This window comes from Rattus norvegicus, chromosome 13 (assembly GCF_036323735.1).
Source record: "Rattus norvegicus strain BN/NHsdMcwi chromosome 13, GRCr8, whole genome shotgun sequence".
In the NCBI taxonomy this organism is placed as follows: Eukaryota; Metazoa; Chordata; class Mammalia; order Rodentia; family Muridae; genus Rattus; species Rattus norvegicus.
In genome coordinates, this window is record NC_086031.1 from 92,512,681 (window position 1) to 92,528,499 (window position 15,819).

Here is a 15,819-nt window from a genome sequence, read left to right on the forward strand (position 1 = left end):
GGATGTTACTTGTTCAGCTTGCTTTCTTACAGAATGCAGGTCTACCAGCCCAGAGACAGCACCATCCACAATAGGCCTCCCACTCTTGATCACTAATTGAGAAAATGCCTTACAGCTGGATCTCATGGAGGCATTTCCTCAAGGGAGGCTCCTTTCTCTGTGATAACTCAAGCTTGTGTCAAGTTGACACACAAAACCAGCCAGTACAAATAGGTATGCATTTGAAGTAACGTTTACATCTAGATATGGTAGTTCACAGCTGTAATCCCAGTAATTAAGAGGCTACAGCTTACCCATGAATTCAGAGCTAACCTTAACTACATTCTGAGTGAAGACCCTATCTCAAAACAACACAAACACTGTAAAATAAACTTTAAACTGAGGTACAATTTAGAGGTCTCTTCTAGAACAGTGTTTCTAAATTTATCTGAAATCAACTAAGAAATGCTTTTTTATACAGTACCCTCTATGCACGCATGTAACTAAAACCGCATATTTAGGAAGGACTTTATCATATGCCCTCAATGATTACTATTGTGTAGTGTTTGTTCATTTAAAATGCTGGTGTAACGCACTGAAGTAATTGAGCACTAGGAACCTCAAATTAAAACACATTTTCAAGAGGAGCAGTGGTGGTGTACTCCTTTAATCCCAGCACTCAAGAGGCAGAGGCAGGTGAGTTCAAGACCAGCCTGGTCTACAGAGTGATCCAGAACAGCCAGGGCTACACGAAGAAACCATCTCTTGAAAAAACAAAACAAAACAAAACAAAATAAAAGGATATTAGTACTTTTAAACTTAAAGGTTTTTTAGTACTGAGTGATATTATAATGAAATGATTTTATATAATAACTTGTAATGCTTGATCACTAAGGACAGTTTATGGGAGATGGTACTGTGGTAATTAATTAGCCTCCATTATTCATGGTTTATTTAGGGCTTTTAAACTCAATAAATGAAATACTTTGTGTTTCATGAGCCTTTTGGGGGGCTGGGGAAGCAAGTCAAACATTCCACTTAATATCTTACATAAACACTTTTCTATAGCTTTGGAGGAAAACAGCCATACTTTACATGTATCCAGGTTGTTTGACACTGTTGTGGACAGAAGTTGGTTCCAAGTCCAAAGTTCCAAGTTCCAAACCAGGGAAATAGCATATGTCATTGTCAGTCTCAAACTGGAAGCATAAGGGTTTCTTAAATTGATAAGGCAACTCATTGACTAAAGTGAAGTTTAATGAAAGGTTTCTTGTCAAAAGAATAAAAGGGCAATAAATTCATTTAGTATACAGCAGTTTAAAATAGAAGTATTTAGGCCAATTTTTATATTGAAGAAAAATTGTACCCAAAATAATCATTACGTATTTATTGCCTTCCTACATATCTTTCCTATTGTTTCCTTTGTTTGTTAATACTATGGAATACTTTTTTCTTTCAAAGTCTTCTAGATGTGAATGAGTAAGGCTTCATGGTATCAGTGGCCCTCCCTGTCTTGGCCTATCTGTGCACTTACCATCTCCCTAGACTGAGACTGGGGTTTCTAGTCCTCTCATGCCCACCACAGATATACACAGCCTGTAAAATACAGCCTTATTTCAGGAGGCCGTGCACTGAGCCTACATTCCCCAGCATATAAATAAGTCTTGTAGAAGTCATAAAGCAGAATCAAACCGACTGTAACACTGTCTGCTCTTCAGTGAGTGACTCACCACCCTGGGTAATTTAACTTCAACTCTGAATCATGAAAATTCTTAAGAATTCACAGATTGGCAGATAACCAGAATTGATCTACTTGTGCATCAGCCTTTCCTAGTGTACTGAAAAATAATAGGCCTTTTCTTCACAGTGGATTGAGGCATTCGACACACATTTTTCAATATAAAAAGTACATCCCGATTCCTTTTTTCTGTTTTTCTTAATCTTTTTTTTTTTTTCTGTTTGTTGACTGACTGTAGCCTCGATGACTTTAAATTCTCCTGAGTATTGTTATTACAGGTTTGTTCCAAGTTTGTTGTTGCTGACACTTCATGTTAGGTAGGGGTCATATGGTCTTCTAAGCATGCATGTTATTGATTTATTTAACACTCATAGCAGCTCTCTAGGGTGATTTTGTTTATTACAAACATGCATGTACACATGGACATCAAGGAGCAGAGAAGTTAGTAAATTTGAATTAGTAAATAACAAAACCAATATTTACACCAAAGTATTCAGGCTCTAGAATTTTTGAGTTAACTTTTTCTTTTCTTTCTTTTTTTTTTTTTTCTTTTTTTTTTGTGCTCTTTTCTTTCTTTTTTTTTTCTCCCCTTTGGATACAGATGAAAGCCTCAAAAAGTTAACAAATCTACTAACAAGCCAGGGCCAAACAACTAGATCTTCACTGAATCCAGGGTCTTCTCTGCTATTTCTGCTAGTTCTAATATTTGGATACATTTTCTAACTTGATTAATTCAAATTTAGAGAAAGAAATTCCTGTGTTCTCCATACTAGAATTGAAGATTGTGAGCCTTTCATTGACTCTCAGGGGTCACCAAAAATATCCTTATGTTAAACTGATCAGAGGTGATTGACATGGTGTGTGTGGTGACCCCTCTGTTTTGTGGTTTCAGAGACAACTTGCTGTAGCCTCTGTGAATCACAGAGTGACTACTTTATGACTTTTCTTTGGATATACTCAGGATTTGAGAATAAACAAAGTATAAGTTTCAAATAATGTTTGCCTTTCCCCTCAATTACTGGGGAATCGTGTTCTGAGCCAGCATAGCATAAACTTAACATGGAGCCTCCTTCAGTCGATCTGTCCCCTCGAGTTCCAGTTCTCTGCAGGCCTGGTCCCTAGTGTCAGAGCAAGAGTTCTTAGTCCACTCAACTCTAGTTGAACCACACTCTGGGAGGAGAAGTGACCTTCCCCTGGTTCAAATAAAAAGCCAGCATCTAAGGCTTTTGTTTGGATGAGATATTCTGGATAATCCACTATTTTTCTCAAGTATTATGTTTAAACTTTTGGCATCTGTTACTATTTAGACAACAAAATCAATACAGTCATATTCAACACAAATTAACAGAAATGTTGCTAACATCCAGTCATAATCTAATTCAGCAGCTTGTTTTGTTTTTCATAGATGCTTGTTCTTGGCCGTGATTTCATCTTTGCATATTTATAATATTTTCTGTTAGAAAAATGTTTCTAGTTTGTAAAATGGATTTAAACAAATACATTATACTCAGTGTTCTACTAAAGCATGAATTTTCATATTGCAAATTTAAGAAGCTTTATAGGGAAATTTTGCTCTGGATGCTGTGTAAAATAAGTTTTGATGGTAGCAAAATACTTTTTCAGAAGTAATGTTAAGAACTATAAGGCTGGTCAGTGGTGGTGCGTGCCTTTAGTCTCAGCACTCAAGAGGCAGAGGCAGGCAAATCTCTGAAGTTAGAGGCCATTCTGGTCTACTGAGTAAGTTCCAGGACAGCCAGGGCCATACAGAGAAACTGTGTCTCAGAACATTCCCCCCCAAAAAAGGAATAATAAAAGTAATTAAAAGAGCTAGACCTGGTGGTCCATACTTGTAATCCTAACACTCCGGTTAGCATGTTCAAGGCCTGCCTTGAGTCTGTAGCAAGTCTGTGACTCAGAAAAACAAACACCCAAAGGAAGGGATGACAAGGAAGAAACAAGTTAGAAAGAGCTGCTGCTGCTAATTTACGGACTTTACCTGTGAAAGGGTACTAGTTTCTTCAGCATGAATAATTGGAATGATAAATCATTACACAGAATTTCACAGCTGAAATAATTCATTCAGTAAAAGGCTCATTCGATTAGCTTGTTTACAGTTAAATCATTAAATCTTAAAACAGGGCCTCATGCATACTGTCTGCTGGCTGAGGCAGGGCTTGATAAGGCTTGCTGACCTTGAGTTAAATCTGTGTGGCCCAGGCAGCCTGCCATTATGTAAAGAGTGAGCCTTCCAGGCCTGTTCTCTAATAATAGATCTAGGAAGCCTAAGCAAGAGCAGAAACATTTGGAGGGCATCTCTCTATGACCAACTCTCTAAGGAAGGCTTACCCTTCTGTGCTGAGTGTATTCAGGAAAATGCTCACAACCAAAAAAAAAGCATCTGTTTATACATTCGGTAATGAAACAAAGCAGTTTTCAGAAATGTGCTGCTGCTGTGTATGAATTGGTGACTGACTAGAATATATATTTGAGTCCCATCTCCTCCCACTCCCATCCCGTACACACACACACACACACACACACACACACTGAATTGTTACTTTTTTATATCCAGTCTATAATCTAAGAAATGATCTATTTACACTTTGACTAGGATTTTTTTTTAATTTTTATTTTTATGAGTACACTGTAGCTGACTTCAGACACACCAGAAGAGGGCATCAGATCCCATTACAGATGGTTGTGAGCCACCATGTGGGTGCTGGGAATTGAACTCAGGACCTCTGGAAGAGCCAGTGCTCTTAGCTGCTGAGCCATCTCTCCAGCTCCTTTAGGATTATAAAGTTCAAGAACAAACTGTACGTTGGTGTTGCTAGAAAAGTTTTTGAGGTATTTGTATTTTTTTTTCATTAAGAGCTATATCCATAACCTATATAGAGGCATATATCAATTAAGGCAGGACATACATTAATTACCTGCTTGTGTTATCAGGTAATTTTTTGTACATACTTTCAAAACCTACATGGTATAATAGTCCAGTCATATCGTCATGGCCTGGTGCTGTGGTTGAGACCCAGTGCACATAGTACATAAGGATACAGTAACAGGCAAGGTAAATATGAGATACATAAGACTCTTACTCAAATAATAAAGCATCTGTTTTACAGGGAGTTTCCCCTCTATCCCCCTTTCTTTTAATAAGTATGAGAAGTACATTGTAAAATAACAGCCAAAAGTATAGTAATATATAAACCATAACATTATCAAGTCATTTGCACTATTATAATTATGTGTGCTGTACTTACAGAAAATATGTTATATCTTATACATACTTCCAGGTTTGTTTATGCCAGCATCACCACAAGCTAGGAATAGTGCATTGCACCATTACCTTAATAGAGCAGCTACATCACTGAGCAATAGGAATTTCTCAGCTCTGTTACAATCTTACAGAGTCATATGAGGACTGCCACTGATTAAAGCAACATTGTGGCACATGAATGTTCCTCTCATCATAACGTTTTACTAGATAACCTAAAAATAAGGAAATAGAAACTTATTTCTTCATGATTGATTGTTCTCAGTTTGCTAACAAGTAAAAAAATTGTATTGGCAATTTAAAAAAAAATAAAATCTGTATTATACTTGGAAATTTTACTGCTGAGGGATTCACAGCATGTATAAAATAGATTTTGTTCAATCAAAACAGATAACTCTAGTTTGTATTTATGAAACAATATACTTAGCCAAAAGTGATGTCACAAATCTGTACTCTATCTGCCAGGAGATTGTGATTTCCAACTAGCCTGGGTTATATAGCAAGACCCTTTCTCAAAATGTGCTTGTACATGGTTCTTGAGTCACTTGTTAGAAATTAGCGGGGCCTACAGTAAGAACTTTACAAACGTTTTATTGTCATAAGCAGAAAACATATATCCATCAGCAGTCACTCCTCATATCCCGAACTCTGCAGGCACGAGCAATGTGGGAGCTACTCTCTAATTTTCTATTTGTATAGATTTGCTTATTCTGGCCTTGTCATAGGAGTCATGTAATGTGTTGTTATTGCAAGCAGTGCCTAAGCAACAACAGCATTTCTGCCTTATACAGTATTAAAAGCTTACAGAAAAAGGATATTAGGAACGAGAATTGTGCTTAAGTTGTTAATTCTGTCCAAAGGAATATTTTTGTTTAAAAAAAAAATCTTTTCTCGCAAATTGTGGCTTTCTAGAAGCTTAAGCAAAACAAATGTGATTGTCCAACTTTCCATATGAAGGTAATACTACCCCCTTGTGAAGAAAGCTATCCCTTATTCATCATCATGCTGCCTCAGCAGTTCTTCAGGTGCTTTAGATAGACCACATGCCATCATTGGGAAATCAAAAGTTCTGACCAGATTTGAGGACACTTGTTTCTCCTTTTTAAGAGCCTCTCATTTATGAAAACAGTGTGCCAAAAACATAGCAACTGTTTTTAGAAAATAAAGACTTGAAGTTTAGATTGACTTTATAGAGTTCACAAGTACATATTAGTTCCAAGCATGGAATCCTTAAGTATGGAGAAAATTATTTCATTCATGGAAAGAAAGAGAATAAACGATTTTCTGAGTTCAGGGACCTCACTCTGCCAAGTGTTTCAAGAAGCTACCATTTGAATATAACCTTTTTCACAAAATTGTTTACCTTTTTAATAAAGCACTTAGATTCCCATCAAGAAATGTATTAAAAAGCACTCTTGGAAGACAATCTACTGTCTACCTAAAAGAGAAGTTATAATTAATAGTGGGCATTAGATGAAGTAGTTCATTTAGTACTTGCTTAGAGTCTTTTTGAGCAGCACCAACACTGAAAAATGTCTCTTTTTTAAAAATGTTCTGTATTTTGAAAGAAGTGCACATGAAAGAAAGAGATACTGTTACTTTAAAGCTCTCTGTACCCAGAATAAAGGTCTGTAAGTGCCTGTGAGTGCCAAAGGTACCAGTAGCACACAGACCAAAGTACTGACTGCAAACTGTATAAACAGTTCAGTGCTCCACTGGAAAAGAGAAGCAGACAATCCTGAGCCTTTGCAGTGTTTCGGCTTTCTTTATGTGAAAAGGGGACAAAAGGAAAATAGGTGAAAACTTAGGAAGGCATCTTGCTGCAAGAGGGCAAAGAACGAATCATTTCATGAGTCAGTCCCCATTTTGCTTTGCTTTGTTTTCAGCAACATCTGGAACTCCTCCTCCCAGTCCTTCTACCTGGGTCTCTACCCAGAATTACAGTGTGTGCCACCATACCTAACCTTCCCCCACCCTTTGTTTTGTTTTGTTTTGCTCTTCAGAAGAGTTGAAAGAAAATTACAGTTCATGTACCCTTTGCCTAAATTGACCAGTTTTTTAACATAGCAATTAATACCTATGGAGAAGATACTCTACCTAACGACAATATCTTTATCATACCCAGGAAATTCTTAACTGCTATCATACTTTTTAATCCACTTTATTTCATATTTCCCCAGGCTATCCCAATAGTATTCTTTTTTAGCTTTTATACTTTTTACTGTAGGACTTAGTCAGGGTTCATTAATTAATGATGTTTTCCTAACAGTAGTCATTCGCCTGTCATATTTAAAAGACCATGTCTCTCCTCACAGTCTTACTACATCCAGACTCAGATGATTCTTCTTTGTTATTATTCTGTTTAAACCATTCTCAAGAAAAGCCAAAGACATGCAGCCTTTATATGTATGAGACGCGACAGCAGCGAGGCCCACTCTTAAGTACTTTCTAGTCACTTGAGTTGGGTGATGTCCCCACACTTTTCCATTGCAGATGTGTCATTTCTCTTTGTGACTTAAGGGTTTGTGGGAGGCGAGGCGAGGGAATACCTTGAGACCATGTGATTATCAGTTTTCACCCATCTCTCTTCCAGTGATTTGTGTCATCCATTTGTTAACTGACTCAAATTAGGCCTGCAAAGTGGTGCTTAACCAATTCTGCCTTGCACCTATATTTTACTGTCTAATTTTCTTTAAAAAACAAAACAAAAACCTGTAAATGAATAGAATGATTAATTTAAAAAAAAACTTACGGGGTTGGGGATTTAGCTCAGTGGTAGAGCGCTTGCCTAGCTTGCTAGCAAGGCCCTGGGTTCGGTCCCCAGCTCCGAAAAAAAGAACCCAAAAAAAAAAAAAAAAAAACTTAGTGTATGAGCCTATGAGTGCCATTCTTATTCAAACAGCCACAACTTGTTCATTATTAAGAGTTTCTGGTGGTCAAAGCAGCAGGTGGTGGTACACTCAGGAGACAGAGGCAGGTGAATGAATTTCTGAGTTTGAGGCCAGCCTGGTACAGAATGAGTTCCAGGACAGGCAGCATTACATAGTGAGACCCTGTTTCAAAAAAAAAAAAAGTTTCTGGTGTTTAATTTTCTTCACAGGATAGAAACCACTTGTGGCTAACTTCTGTATCATTTTGACATGTCTCCATCAGACAGTTCCCCAGTGAGCCTGCTTCACTCAGTTTTTGCATTCACAGCAGTGCAAAAGCATCGTGCAGTCAGTAGAACCTGGAGTTGAAATTTTGAATTTAGATCTTGGCATGATTGGCAACAGTTGTAATGAGTCAAAGCCACCAAATGGGCCACAGTGTGACTGTGGCCCAGTGATGATGTTCTGGAAGGTGGTATTAAAGTATCAGAAAGTGAGTGTTTGTAATGTTCTACTATAGAAATATCCACCTTTCCATCTCCCCCTTTTCAGGACAAGGCTTCTCTTATAATAGCCCTAGCTGTCCTGGAACTCACAGAGATCCACCAGCTTCTGTCTTCCCGGTGGCAGGATTAAAGGTGTGCCACTATCCCCAGCTTTTTTCCTAACGGTTGAAATGATACATAACACCCGGGAAAATAGTCCTGAGATACAAAAGTGAAAGGATCATCTTAAATACCACTCCTTCCTAGCCCTGTCAGTCTATCACAGAACTGCTGACAATTTGATGTATTTCTGATCTTATTTATTTTTGAGACAGGGTCTCAGATAGTCAAGGGTGGCCTCTGATTTACTGTGCTCCCAAATATGACCATGAACTTCTGATTCTCCTGCCTCCACATACCATTGCTGGGATTATACACATGTGCCTCCATGTTCATTGTTTCTGGGGATTAAACTCGGGCTTTATGCACATTCGAGCCACATTGTTAGTCCCCAGCCGCACTTGGTCAGTCATCCACAGATTGTTTGGCAACAAACAAGGTATCTTCCTATGGTGGTGTGAGTGAGAATGCACCCTGCCCTTGCTGGTGGAGCTATGTGAAGGATTAGGAGGTGTGGCCTGTTAGAAGAGGTGCATGGCCTGGCAAGTTTTGAGGTTCCCAAAGACTGGTAGGATTCCTAGCTCTTAAGATTTCTGCTTCATACTTGTGGATCAAGATGTGAGCTCTCAACTGCTCCAACCAGCATGACTTTGAAACTGTCCAGCTTTTGAGACATTTTCTAAATTGAAGCTCCTTCCTCTCCAAGCTAATGTCAAGTTAACATAAAGGTAACCTGTAGACCAGGCTGGCCACCGCTGCCTAACAACCTTTCCTTTCTTATTCATCCCTAAGACCTCACAATAATAGAACCATCAAAATATAAAATATCGTAAATTTTAAAAGTTCCACAGTCTTTAAAAATTCAAACAACTAAAAATACAATCCTTTAAAAATAGCCAGTCCCTTTTAAAGTCCAAAGTGTTTTAAAATCCAAAGTCTCTCAACTGTGGCCTCCTGACAAATAAAAAAATAATTTATTACTTCAAGCTGGAAGAACCAGGGCACAGTCACAATCTGAACAAAACAAAATCAAACTCCAAGAGTGTAAATAGCTTAGTGTCCAATTATCTGGGATCCATTCACAATCACCTGGGCTCCTTCAAAGGGCTTGGGTCACTCCTCTGGCTCCCTTAGCAGCATACCCAGATTGTCCTCTAAGTTCAGGCCAGCTCCACCCCCTTGCTGCTGCTGTTCTTAGCTGTCATCCTATGGTACCAGCATCTCCAGTGCTTGCTGACCAACCAGTTCAGCCAGTCAGTAGACTCGAGCGTGAGTGAGAGACCCCTGTCTTACAATAGAATAGGATAGGATAGGATAGAACAGAATAGAATGGAGACGCACTTGAGAGACTCACTGTTGATGTCTGACCTTGGCATGCGTGTATGTACATAGGTACACATACATAAAGAGATATATATCGCACGCAACATTAAAGACAGATCATCAGTCTAATCCAGGAGGGTCCAGTAGGTCTATAACACCCTAGGTATGGTGTGATGTGCTAATAACTCATTTACCTCCCTCTAGGTTCAGCCTCTCCAGCCCACCCTTTTGACCCCTTTCATAGTCATTCTCTATCATTTCAGACACGCTGCTAATGTATGTCTTTATTCCTCTTCCATGTTCTTAGATTTGGTTTTGGTTTTTTTTTTTTTTTTTAATTATTTTCCCTCCCCTACCAGTCCAATCTTTGTATCTGAGGAAATTTTGTTTGTTCTTGTTGACCCATTTCATATAGTACCTACCTCCTTAGGAAGTTTGTCTTTATGCTATTGTAGGAAGGTCGTTCCTACCTTCCTAACATTCTCTATACTTCACACTGCTTGTTCCTACTTTCAAACTTTAGGCTGAATTGGGATAGAATAAAAGCCATAAATATTTACAAAGAATAAAGTGTCCCACCTTGAAAGAACTCACTAAAGTATGAAAGAAAAAGTTTAGGGCAGAAGGACATTAGACAGAAAGCCAGATGTTTGTGTCTTTGTGGTACTTTTTGGTTGGTTGGTTGGTTGGTTGGTTGGTTGGTTGGTTGGTTGGTTGGTTGGATGGTTGGTTGGATGGATGGATGGATGGATGGATGGATGGATGGTTGGTTGGTTGGTTGGATGGATGGTTGGTTGGTTGGTTGGTTGGTTGGTTGGATGGATGGTTGGTTGGTTGGTTGGTTGGTTGGATGGATGGATGGTTGGTTGGTTGGATGGTTGGTTGGTTGGTTGGTTGGATGGTTGGTTGGTTGATTGATTGGTTGGTTGGTTGGTTTGGGTTGGGTTGGGTTGGTTTGTAAGATAGGGTCTCACTGTATAGCTCTGACTAATCTGGAACTCACTGTAAAGATCTGGCTGACCTGGAGCTGACAGAGATCTACCTGCCTCTGTCCCTGAACCCCGGGATCAGAGGCAGCGTCATGCCCTGGGGCTCTCTCTGTATGTGCTGTTTAATTGCTAATGACACTTTTATGTCAATTTTATACCAACCTGATTATTCAAATTTAGATTTTATTTCATTTAAGTTTTATTTATTATGTGCTAAGCCCTAAGTAAGATGCTGGACTCAAGGTGAAACCTTTGTCTATACACAGGAAGGGCTTCCAAGATGTAGGAGAATAGACTAGGCTGCTCTTGGTAGATTTTCAGCATTGGAAAGGAAAATACCAAGACTTGGGTTTATAATCTTCCTGTCCTGTAGAGTTGGGCTATAGATGATGATATTCTAAAGTTGTTTTTTCTCTCCTTAGTACTGGATGAATGAATACACCTCATCTATCGGAATTGGAGTTTTTCATTCTGGAATTGAAGTATATGGCAGAGGTATGTGTGCACATAGTTTAAATTTGTTTTCTGAGGATTCTGCCAGCTTAAAAATAAATACAGGGCCTGGAGAGATGGCTCAGTGGTTAAGAGCACTGACTGCTCTTCCAGAGGTCCTGAGTTCAAATCCCAGCAACCACATGGTGGCTCACAACCATCTGTAGTGAGAGATCTGATGCCCTCTTCTGGTGTGTCTGAAGTCAGCTACAGTGTACTCATATGTAATGAATAAATAAATCTTTAAAAATAGATAAATAAATAAATAAATAAATAAATAAATAAATAAATAAACAAATAAACAAACAAACAAATACAGAACATGATGTTAGGCTGTTTTCTGTGTCTTTTCTTTTAAGCAACTTATAAATGTTATTGCAGAAAGTAGAATAAACTCCCACACTTGTTTATACTGTTTGGAAAACTGTCTGTGGTAGAATACAAAAGGGTTCATTTGTTCATTACCTTTTCTTTTCTTTTTCTTTTTTTTTTTTTTTTGGAGCTGGGGACTGAACCCAGGGCCTTGCGCTTCCTAGGCAAGCGCTCTACCACTGAGCTAAATCCCCAACCCCTCATTACCTTTTCTAATTACTATGTCTTCTAAGACATTTTCTTAACCAGGTGTGGCGACACACACTTTTAATCCCAGTATTCAGGAGGCAGAAGCAGAGAGATTAGTGTGAGTTTAAAGCCAACCTGGTATGAGAGTGAGTTCCAGGACAGCCAGAGCTACACAATAAGACCCTGCGTCAAAAACAAAAAGCAAGCCCTTCTTTATGAAGTTGTTAAACCATGATTGTTCTTCTTTACTATGTATAAGAGTTTCTAAGAAACTTCTACACTTCGAAAAACTACATAACAAAAGTAATCATTTTAGACGTGTCAAATTTGAAGTACCAATTTTTTGAGGGTGTTTGAGTAGAACGTTTGACTTGGCAGGCTTGTGAGCGTCAATAAAGTCTAAAACATTGTTGAGCAAATCTTGCCTTCAGTAACACCTAGCATTTTTCTCAGAGTTAGAGTTATACATCGTTGTGTATATACATACATAAGCTTGCCTTGTCTGGGTGCAGCCTCGACACAGGATCAGAGTTCTCAACTGGAAGCAGGAATCTCTGGAAGGCGCATTAAAAACAGACACAGACAGCTATTCAGGTACAAAATGACAGGCAATTTTTCAAGGCTTAAAGTCTCTCTCTCTCACTCACCTGCTCACAGCTTACGGCTACACATACTGTGCATTCTCTTGAGCACTCTGCTTTTCTCGAATTCCCACACTCCTACACACCTCTGTTCGTTCCCCTTTCACTCTCTCACGCTCTCTTCACACACACCTCTCACATCTCACACACACCACATTCTCTCTTCTTTCATTCACACACTTCTACACACACACACACACACACACACACACACACACACACATATCTCATGCGTACCTCACTCTCTCATTCTCCACTTGCTCTTTACATGCTCTCACATTCTCACACATGCTCTCTTACTCAATCCGTCACTCCCTCCCTAGCCTTTCTCTTGCCCCAGTCTTTTATTGATAACTCCAAAAGCAGGTAGAAAAAGACATTGTATAATCATTGCCAAATTAAATTCAAAAGAATAACCATATTCCACAAAGAATTACGAATTATAGTTGTTCCTCAAAGTTTCAAGTTTCCCCAATTCCCAGGCCTGTGGCCAAAATAATAATAGTTGTAAACTTATCATTATCTAAACTTTAACTTTTGATTTATTATACTTCAGAGCTCAGAGCTCCGAGGTCAGCTACCTGCATTTTCCTGTGAAGTTCCAATGATAAATGACATGGGCAAAGCTGCCAGGAAGTGGCCAGAAAGAGTCAAGTTAACCCTTAAGTCAGCAGTTCCGCTGGCTTTCTGCTGCTGCACATTGCACACAATGGCTCTCCTTGGAGTCCCAGTGTTGCGAATTAGTTTTACTAGTATATCATTTTATGCATTCTATACGTCCTTATCCAGGAACCACTCTCAAATGTTATGTAAAACTTATTTCCGAACTTCAATAACTTTTACCTTCCTTGGAGTCCCAATGTTGGCTCTATTTCATTTTCTAATGATTTATTCAAACTTTCTTTGCAAGTCAAGCATTAATCTGGAACTACCATTGTGCAGTTATTACATTGTTTCCAAGTGGAGAACACACAACATGCACCTGGGCCATTGGGACTGTGCTGTGCTGTGCTGTGTTGTGCTGTGCTCCTTTGCGTCAATTTTTTTTTCTTTTTTTTCGGAGCTGGGGACCGAACCCAGGGCCTTGCGCTTGCTAGGCAAGCGCTCTACCACTGAGCTAAATCCCCAACCCCTGTGCCTCAATTTTTAATTGTTTAAGAATCATTACATCAAGGAACATCTAGTTTCACAGAATTCACCAGAACAGAAGGAGAAAGAAATAGGAAAGTCAGATGTAATAGAATAATTATGCATACCAAGGCCAACTGAAAGGCAGTTATGCACAAATGAAATCTATATAGCTGTTGTCCAGGGCTAGGGTTAGGAGAAATGGGAACAGCTGTTTTTTACAAAGAGCTGTCACAGGCTACTAAGATATCTCCATCCCGGCCTGCTGCAGATAGTCCCTTATTTCAGATGACTGGTCCCCTGGAAGAGTGTGTCTCTTGCTTCTCAGGGTCCCAGATGCCCTCCTTTTTTACAAGGAGCTGCTGTAGGCTTCTGAGCTGTCTCCATCCTGGCCTGCTCCTGGCAGTCCCTGTCATGGTATGCTGTCTGCAGCATTGCCTTTTAGCAGAAGGTCCTGCACTTGCATGAGCTAGGCGGTCTTCGTGACCTGGAATACATTAGCTTACCCAGGATAAAGTACCTACCTGCCTGCTCACTAATTTTAAAGAAAAACTCCACTTTCAGTGGCATGTCCCCGCTGCCTCTGTGTAGGAGTTGGGAGGGGCTGGCAGTTGAATCCAGGACCTCATACTTCTAAAGCAGGTGCTGCCTCTGGGCTGTGGTCCTTGCCCCTGTCTGTTTCTTTACATCAGTTGCTTCCAGCTGTAGTTTAGCATTCATTCTGGGCTATAAAGATTTGTCTATTTGGAATGGGAATGCTCATTAACCCCAAGAACCAATGAGGGCCTTCAGCTAGGATTTCAGGGACTCGAATATTACAGTGGGTGGGATTATGGGCCGGAGGTTTCCTGTCTGGTCTTTGCCTAAGTTGTGTTACTCCTTTTTGGTTAAATCTAAATTATATGTTATGGTTTCCATAGTGTTGTGAACTTTACAACTATATGATCACGCCATGAGGTAGGAGAATGTGGCCTTTTTAGAAAAACAAATTGAGGTTCTCCTGCCACCATTCATACTGCTAATAACTCACAGACCTAGGATTTGAACTCAAATGTTCTTAAAAAAGTTCAGTGCTCTATACCTGTATATAGTATGTACTCCACTCATAAAATAATTTAAAAACAAAAATATGATTCAAAACATGTTCATGGAAAGGACCTTTATCTTCCTAAAACTCCAAGTGTGAAGCCAGGTGGTGGTAGAGGCAGACAGACCTCTAAGTCCAAGGACATCAGAGCTACACAGAGAAACTGGTTCTTACCAAATCCAACCTCAGCATATATAATATTTTAATTAAAAGTTATATAGAAAAATTAACTGACTCTTAGAGAGAAACAGGACGTGGTGGTGGTGGTGGTGGTGGTGGTGGTGGTGGTGGTGGTGGTGGTGGTGGTGGTGGTGGTGGTGGTGGTGTGGTGGTGTGTGTAAAATGTGGTTCTATCCCAGCACTAAGGAAAAAAGATTGTGGGTTTGAGGCCAGAATGAATTCGTACATGAAGACCAAAGAGACAAACTTTAGAGCAGGCGTAGAAGTGAACACCTACAGTCTCGGCATTTAGGGAGCAGAGACTAGAGAATGACAAGTTCAAGGCTGGCCTGGGCTATATAGTTAATCAGGTCAGCCTAGGGTACCTAACAAAATCCTTTCTTTAAAAAAAGAAAAAGTAGCTAGTGTATATTTCAAAATTAAGTGATCTACATCATTTAAAAAAAAAAAAAGGCTACAGAATGTGTGAATGACACGTTAAACTTGGGAGTTTCATGGTTAAGAGTACTTCCTGCTATTCCAGAGGACCAGAGCTCTGCTGTCTTGAGTGTGGAGGTGGGGGCTACAGTTCCGAACTAACTGGGACTCTAGTTCCAGGACATCCATTGTCGTCTTCTGCCCTCTGTAGGTGTCAGCACATACTCGGTGGCATATACATCTAGATACACACACACACACACACACACACACACACACACACACACACACACATTCAAGTAAAATTTAAATCTGAAAAACTAAACCTCATCTGCCTTGTTTTTTCCTATTTTGTCTTAAGACTACATATTTGGGCTGGAGAGATGGCTCAGCGGTTAAGAGCACCCGACTGCTCTTCCAGAGGTCATGAGTTCAATTCCCAGCAACCACATGGTGGCTCACAACCATCTGTAAGGAGATCTGATGCCCTCTTCTGGTGTATCTGAAGACAGTTACAGTGTACTTATATATA

At 39.5% G+C, this 15,819-nt stretch overlaps 1 protein-coding gene across 11 annotated transcripts in view; it reads left to right on the forward strand.

Annotated features, from left to right (window-relative positions):
* Desi2 (desumoylating isopeptidase 2) overlaps window positions 1–15,819 on the forward strand; it is a 49,543-nt gene that overhangs the window by 18,916 nt on the left and 14,808 nt on the right. For all 11 annotated transcript variants that reach the window (XM_039090530.2, XM_039090532.2, XM_017598724.3 and 8 more), the window contains one exon: window positions 11,204–11,276. In XM_039090530.2, the coding sequence (XP_038946458.1) occupies window positions 11,204–11,276 (73 nt within the window). The remainder of the gene's footprint in view (window positions 1–11,203; window positions 11,277–15,819) is intronic.